Genomic DNA, 8,404 nt, shown 5'->3' with positions numbered 1-8,404 from the left:
GCCTCTACATCAACTCCATGGCCTCTCCGGTGATGTGTGAGTAGTTTACTTCAGACCTACGGGTCCATAGTTATTAGCTAGATGGCTTCTTCTCTCTCTTTAGATCTCAATACAAAGTTCTCGATCTTCTTGGAGATCTATTCGATGTAATCTTCTTTTGCGGTGTGTTTGTCGAGATCCGATGAATTGTGGGTTTATGATCAAGTTTATCTATGAACAATATTTGAATCTCCTCTGAATTATTTTATGTATGATTGGTTTATCTTTGCAAGTCTCTTCGAATTATCAGTTTGGTTTGGCCTACTAGATTAATCTTTCTTGCAATGGGAGAAGTGCTTAGCTTTGGGTTCAATCTTGCGGTGTCATTTCCCAGTGACAGCAGAGGCAGCAAGGCATGTATTGTATTGTTGCCATCGAGGATAAAAAGATGGGGTTTATATAATATTGCATGAATTTATCCCTCTACATCATGTCATCTTGCTTAAGGCATTACTCTGTTCTTATGAACTTAATACTCTAGATGCATGCTAGATAGCGGTCGATGTGTGGAGTAATAGTAGTAGATGCAGAATCGTTTCGGTCTACTTGTCACGGACGTGATGCCTATATACATGATCATACCTAGATATTCTCATACCTATGCTCAATTCTATCAATTGCTCGACAGTAATTTGTTTACCCACCGTAATACTTATGCTCTTGAGAGAAGCCACTAGTGAAACCTATGGCCCCCGGGTCTATCTTCCATCATATTAATCTTCCAACACTTAGTTATTTCTATTACCGTTTATTTTACTTTGCATCTTTATTTCTCTTTATCATAAAAATACCAAAAATATTATCTTATCATATCTATCAGATCTCACTCTCGTAAGTGACCGTGAAGGGATTGACAACCCCTTTATCGCGTTGGTTGCGAGGTTCTTATTTGTTTGTGTAGGTGCGTGGGACTCGAGCGTGATCTCCTACTGGATTGATACCTTGGTTCTCAAAAACTGAGGGAAATACTTACGCTACTTTACTGCATCACCCTTTGCTCTTCAAGGGAAAACCAACGCAGTGCTCAAGAGGTAGCAATTTTTATCGGTTAAACCGCATAACAACATACGTTGTTCCCTTTGTCATCGGTATGTTACTTGCCCGAGATTCGATCATCGATATCTCAATACCTAGTTCAATATCGTTACCGGCAGGTCTCTTTACTCGTTCTGTAATACATCATCCCGCAACTAACTCATTAGTGGCATTGCTTGCAAGGCTTATAGTGATGTGCATTACCGAGAGGGCCTAGAGATACCTCTCCGACAATCAGAGTTACAAATCCTAATCTCGATCTATGCCAACTCAACAAACACCATCGGATACACCTGTAGAGCACCTTTATAATCACCTAATTACGTTGTGACGTTTGGTAGCACACAAAGTGTTCCTCCGGTATTCAGGAGTTGTATGATCTCATAGTCATAGGAACATGTATAAGTTATGGAGAAAGCAATAGCAACAAACTAAACGATCATCGAGCTAAGCTAACGGATGGGTCAAGTCAACCACATCATTCTCTAATGATGTGATCCCGTTAATCAAATGACAACTCATGTCTATGGTTAGGAAACATAACCATCATTGATTCAATGAGCTAGTCAAGTAGAGGCAAACTAGTGACACTCTGTTTGTCTATGTATTCACACATGTACTAAGTTTCCGGTTAATACAATTCTAGCATGAATAATAAACATTTATCATGATATAAGGAAATATAAACAACAATTTTATTATTGCCTCTAGGGCATATTTCCTTCAGGAGCTTCAAAGGAAAAAGTTGTGCGGGCTGGCGAGACAAAGGCAGATCACAATATTTTTTGAACGAAGCACATGCAATAGTATATGATACAAGGTTATAAGATGGAGTGATCAAATATGTATTTATTAATATAATTTTTAGAATGTTCTCCTTTTCTTTCGAAAACCAAGTCAATTCTTCCGTGAGTGTCAGTAGCTTTGCTGCCCATTGATTATGGCTACCAAATATATATTTTCATCTATAAAATGTAAAGAATAATTGAGTGCAAAAGGCGGGCTATCTAATGAAGCAATTGTAGGAAAATTAGTTGTGCAGTCTATTACTATTTTCGTCTAGTTCGTTTCCCCAATCGAATGGACCAACCTTGATATCTAACCATGACTTTACGGTGGACAGATATGCATATGAGAAATTTGTATCTAACTCCATCGCTGAACTCGTTGATTACTTGTGATCTCTTGCTGACCCGCAATCTGGGTGCCCGTACAGCAAGTCGGAGGGCGAGAGCGGGGTGGAGCTGTCTACCTGCCCAACTGGCCCCTGGATGTGCGACGCTAGATCTACGCTATCGGCCGATGCTAGGCCTAGGTACAAGTGTTGAGTGCCCCTGCTGGCTGCGGCCAGGAGAAGCTCCAGAGCTGCTACATGCTCGTGCCAGCTACATGCTCTCGCATGGCAAGTTGGCGACTGGCGAGCGAGACGCGAAGTGCTTTAGATCGACCATGTACTTAGTGGGTTGCAGATTGGTTGTGCTCCGATGCATAGGTAAAATAAAAAGTGCAAAAAACCTGGGCGGGCCATGGTCCAGTTTGGCCCCAACAGAGCTCCGCCCCTGCATGTAGGCATGTGTAACATGTTGAGGGTTTGTCTTGCAGCCCATGGCGAACCCGGCGATCTGATGTCCATAATTGGTATTGTGAAGCTAGCCATGCGAAGATCTTGCATTTTGGAGTTGCCCAACTCCTCTAGATGCACGTAGTAGTGCTCAAGCGTGCCATGCCTTGCCACAAGTGGTTGTACATCGATTTAGCTGTGTACGAACCAAAATCCTCACATGCCAGCTGAAACTGTCCACCTCCCTTGTGTTTCTAGGCACATTGGCAATGACATGCTGCGGGCGCATGAGTTGTATTTGAGCTGTGAAGGATATGTCTCCCTGATATCATGCAACCATGCATCATCCAGCAGCGCTTGTTGCACAGTCCTACAATTTTTGATGTGCGTGTCCACTGCAACCACAAGCGTTGGTGCGATATCACCAATAGCAAAGCCCTGAAGCCACCGATTGGTGCAGAAGAGCACTCTATCTTCTACAACCATAGTGACGACCACCGTGCTAGCAAAGACTGCTCTAGCCTCGCCATCAATCATAAATGTCAGCCCCTACCATGGTTGATCTTTGTCCATCCTTCTCAGCCATTCCCACCATACTCGAAGGGAGAGAGCTTGCAGTTTCAAGTTCTTCACACCCAGACCTTCAAACTGAGTTGGCCTACATATTGTGTTCCATGCAACCAAGCATTGCCCTCCATTTGTGGGCTCTTTTCCGGCCCAAAAGAAGGACCTCATCCAAGCATCTATCTCCTCAAAAACCCACTGTGGTGCATCTAACACTAGCAAGTGATGCGACGGTCTTGCCGCAATAACGCTCTTTACCAGTATCAATCTTCCCAGTCTCTATATAAGGCCGCCCCGCCAGGATGGTACGAAGTTCTTAAGCAAGGGAAGGCTCCAAATTGACATTGTAGGTACTGTCCAACTCCATCTCTGTCATCTTGATCTCCCCTTATGAGTATAGCAGATGTCTTTGTGTAGTTGACTCTCAATCCCGTGGCCTCTCCAAAGACAATGAGCACACATCTGACGCACGAGAGATCGATAGCGGAGGGGGCGTACAAAAAGAGCTACATCATCGGCGTAAATGGATTGCCTCTGTTGTTGTTGTTATTCCCGGGGTAAGAGGAAAGAGGACCCTCAAATGTAGCCTTGGTGATTAGTGCCGTGAGCACATCCATCGCTATGACCAAGAGCGGCCGGGAGACGGGATCTCCTAAGCCGTTGGCATGTGAGAAATTTATCCTTGTACAGCCATTAATAATCACCTTCGTGCTCGCAGTTTGTAGCAGAATTTGCACCCATCGAGTGAAATTTGTCCAAAACCTTTGGCTCGCAATAACTCAAAGAGGAAAAGCCACGGTAGTGAGTCAAAAGTCCTTGAAATATCAATCTTCAGAAACACTCCAGGGGTTCTCCGCGCATGAATCCTTCTAGCCACATGTCTCACCAGCAAAAAGTTATCATGTAAATTTCTGCCCTGAATGAATGCAGATTGGTTGGCATTCACCAGTTCTTTCATTCTTCTCCGATCTTTCATTCTTCTTCGAGCCCTTGTATCAAGTAAACCAATAGCTAATACTAGTACACATTGACGTTCCAAACAATCCCATTATCACCTCTTGTAAAACTGATCTTTATCTATCTTTTGAATAGAGGGACCACACGGCCCGGTTTTCGTTAAGAAAATGTGGTTCACTACAACAGCTACGGAAACCATTAGGCCATATTCGGTTGACAGGGTTGTGGAGGGATTTTGACAGGGATTAAGGTGGATTAAATCCTCTACAAGTCAAATCCCCTCAAATTCCCTCCAATCCTCTTAGGGCAGGGTGTAACCGAACAAAACCTTAGCAAATCCCATTTCGATACATCCATCCATCCAATTTGTTAGTAGCGTGCAAACCCGAAAATGCATAGGAGTGCCGTGCACCTTATATGAATAGTGAAATTAAAAATAGATACTAGGAAAAATAAAAAATTCTAAAATTTTGGTGTCCCGATCATGTTTGCGCGGTCAGTGGTCGATCGAGCTGGAAAGAAAAGAGAAGCTAACCATTCTTGCCAGATAGCAACACGCCATGGATGAGCGAATCAAGATAGGTCAACGATCTCGCCGTGGACCGGACAGCCGCCTCCCTCCACTCGGTCGCTCTCTTCCTCATCTCCCCGCCCTTCTCCCCGCCCACCGCCTCCTCGATCCTCCGCTGGACCACCTCCCGCCGCACGTTGTCGCCGATCTCCATCGCCACCCCCCACTCGGCGCATTTGTACCGGCAGTTGGTCTGCTGATCCGCGAAGAAGGGCCAGCACAGCATCGGCACGCCGCCGCAGAGGGCCTCCACCGTCGAGTTCCACCCGCTGTGCGTCAGGAACGCGCACACGGCGTCGTGTCGCAGCACCGCCTCCTGGTCGCACCAGCTTGCCACGAGGCCCCTGTCCCTGGTCGCCTCCAGGAACCCGGGGGGCAGCGCGGCGCCGGCGGCCTCGCTGCTCTTCACGACGTCCGGCCTGACGATCCAGAGGAACTCCTGGCCGCTGTTGGCCAGCCCCCACGCGAACTCCGCCAGCTCGTGGCTGCTCATCACGGTCACGCTCCCGAAGTTCACGTACACCACGGAGCGGGCCCTCTTGCCGTCGAGCCACTGCAGGCAGACGTCGTCCTCTTTCCAGAGGCTGGAGCTCACCGTGCGCAGCGGGTCCCCGCGGGGGACGATTTGGTCGGCGAGGGAGTTGAGCGGGCCGATGGTGTAGATGGCCGGTATGATGGCGCGCATGGCGTCCAGCGCCGGCTGCTCGAGCTCGTCCATGGTGTTGATGATGACGGCGTCGGCCGCCTCGGCGCGCTCCACTTGGTGTAGCTGGAAGGTCAGCAGGGTGTCGTCGCGGTCCGTCGTGCGGAGGAAGGTCGGGAAGTCCTTGAGCCGCATGTGCTTGCTCAGCCCGGGCGCCCAGTCCACCGCCATGTCCATGAACCCGTTGGTCAGCTGCTCTTCGTCTGTACGGTCTCCACGCAAAATCAATTCGTTGTTGAGATACTGAAGAAGATTTAGGCAAAGTCAAAATTTTGAAGGAAGAAGATGAGGAACTCATAGCTAGCCTTTGAGGGGAATGATGCCCCGGTCGATGAGAGGGCGGAAGTTGCGGTAGCCCATGTAGCCGCAGGCGCTGGCCGTCCAAAAGAGCGCGCACGGCACGCCGAGCTCCCTCGCGGCGTCCACGGCGAAGCTCATGAGGCCGTCCGCCACGACGCACGTGACCGGCGGCACCCCGGACGCGCTGCCGTTGAGGCCAGCGAGCAGGTTCTTGAAGTGGGGGAGGCAGGTGATCATGGTGGAGTAGGAGAGCGACGCCGGGTCCTGCGTGGCGTCGGCGTCCGACGAGGGCAGGCCGTCGGGGATGGTGGCGAAGACGAAGCCGGGGAGGCCCGCGGCGGCGCTCGGGCCGCGGGAGCGGACGAGGCGGCGGTGGTTGTACTCGGTGCTGACGAAGGTGACGTGGAAGCCCCTGCAGTGGAGGACCTTGGCCAGCTTCATCATCGGCGTGATGTGCCCCTGCGCCGGGAACGGCAGGCACACGGCGTGCGGCTTCTCGCCGGCGGCGGGATCCATGTCTAGCAGTGGGGCGAGTGGTTCGTGGATGGAGCTTTCTTGATTGTCACCAGATCGAATAAGAAACCCAGCGGGCGAAGACCGGAAACCAGGAGATAGCTGATGATACAATATGCAGCGGCGCCTACCCCGTTTGACTTGGGAATTTCCATGTCCCCTGCTTTTTTTTTTAATTTGCGCGCGCGCGTGATGCGTTGCTATCTTGTACTCTGTGCGGCTGTGAATTCGTAGAGATGTGACACGAATGATGAGATGCACTGGTGATCCTATTGGCAGATCAGAATGGCATGCAGATGCAGGGCCCATGCATCCCAGGAGCAGATTGAGTGTCGGATTATGTCGGTCTCCACTTTCTGTCCTTTCTTGCACTGATGCCACTCTGTTTCTTTCTTTTTTTTCTCTCCCATTGCACCCGGGGCTCGAAGCTTCATAGCCTTAAGCGCGGCGTTGATCTCGGAATCTATGAAAAACAGAGAGAGGGTCTTGTTGTCGGCTAGGGAGACCGGGGGTTATCCTCCTTTTTGGTTTTTTTTAATGGATTTAGAGCACACAAGTTTTTAGCCATTTTTTTTCTTCGCGAAATCAGTTTTACTTATTTTTTATACGAATAATCAGTTCATAGAAAAAGTCGTTTGGAGTTGGGAAGTGTAAAACTTCCTTGTTTGGAGGATTCCATCCTTCCGTCATGAACAAAGTTGTCGTTACCCCCAAATAGGTCATGGCATACACATCGGTGAATTCACCTGCAGTCACTGGGCTCATCCTCAAAATTCAGTTCGGTCACTACTCAGGAATACCCGGAGTACAGTCATGAACATTACACTAGTGAACAGAGATGGTCATCAGTACACTTTGCCTATGTATTCCGTTGATGTGGTGTATGGTCTGACTGACTGACCGACAACATGGCAAAAGCGGGGGTGTTTTTGAAAATGTGATGTCGGCCCGCCCTTACATTTTGCACGAATTTCTCCAGCTCTATCTGTCTCTCATTTGTGCCTAATCGGTGCACTCGGGATGAGGAGAGGATGAGTCAGGAGGCGGTGGAGAAGCTGATCAACCGCCACAGGCCGTGGTGATCGGTGACATGATTTCCCGCCTGGAAGAAGGCTTGGGGAGAGGTTATTCGCGAGAGAAGGCATGTTCACGACAGATTTGGTTTGCGATGACTCATGTTCGTCGCACGGAGCATGCACCACCGCCCCAATATGGTAAGTGCTCAACAATCCTTCCTGTTATGCTCCAAATCATGTTCTATCTTAGATATTTCATGTTGCATTTCTGCCACTTTTGTAGTTTGAGCATGTACCGGGGCGAAATCGGGGCTCGATGCTATTGTTTGGATCGGGGTTTTGGGGAGGGGATAAAATTTTGAGGTTTTAATCTCCAAATCATGTTAGTTTGTTGATATTTGGTGTAGCATTGGTGTATTTTTCCTAGTTCCAACTATAACATGGCAAAAATAGGTTCTGCCCTAGGGTTTAGACTGGTGGTTTCTGTATGGTTTAATTTTTGGGCCTTTTTTCTTCAGTAGATGAGAGCATGTATGTACGGATGTTGTACTGGTGGAGTCCATGTTTACTGTGCAGATTAGAAAGCCCATATTTCTCGGTTTAGATATTTCATGGGGGATTTTACATGGGCCATGCTCGAAGTTAGAAATATTATTTCGGATAGAGTATTTGGTTTGATCACATTGACAAGTTCAGTTGGTCACCTTCATCTAATGATGATATCATAGAGGAGACAAGTTATGAGAAGAAGGGAATAATGAAAGTTTGTTATTGTATGCCTGGTCTGCAAGTGAGCACCAATGGACTTGTAGAGAGATAAATGGATCCTAGGGCTAAACTTGATGGGTTTGCTAATGCACTCACTACACTAGTGTTGGGTTTCGTAGTAATTTCAAAAAATTTCCTACGCACACGCAAGATCATGTGATGCATAGCAACGAGGGGGAGAGTGTTGTCTACGTACCCAACGCAGACCGACTGCGGAAGCGATGACACGACATAGAGGAAGTAGTCGTACGTCTTCACGATCCAACCGATCAAGCACCGAAACTACGGCACCTCCGAGTTGGAGCACACGTTCAGCTCGATGACGATCCCCGGACTCCGATCCAGCAAAGTGTCGGGGAAGAGTTCCGTCAGCACGA

General features: G+C 48.2%; 1 protein-coding gene across 1 annotated transcript; it reads right to left on the bottom strand.

Moving 5' to 3' along the window:
• Nucleotides 1-4,498: 4,498 nt before the first annotated feature.
• LOC125510097 (7-deoxyloganetin glucosyltransferase-like) lies at nt 4,499-6,556 on the bottom strand. The gene is made up of 2 exons (XM_048675190.1): nt 5,736-6,556; nt 4,499-5,633 (listed from the first exon to the last, which is right to left on the bottom strand). The coding sequence occupies exons 1-2, from the start codon at nt 6,550-6,552 to the stop codon at nt 4,687-4,689; spliced, it is 1,764 nt and encodes a 587-aa protein (XP_048531147.1). The 5' UTR covers nt 6,553-6,556; the 3' UTR covers nt 4,499-4,686.
• Between the last annotated feature and the right edge of the window lie 1,848 nt (nt 6,557-8,404).

Source organism: Triticum urartu, chromosome 5 (genome assembly GCF_003073215.2).
Source record: "Triticum urartu cultivar G1812 chromosome 5, Tu2.1, whole genome shotgun sequence".
Classification (NCBI taxonomy): domain Eukaryota; kingdom Viridiplantae; phylum Streptophyta; class Magnoliopsida; order Poales; family Poaceae; genus Triticum; species Triticum urartu.
Note: the sequence above shows the minus strand (reverse complement) of the source record. Positions and strands in the feature narration are given on the sequence as shown.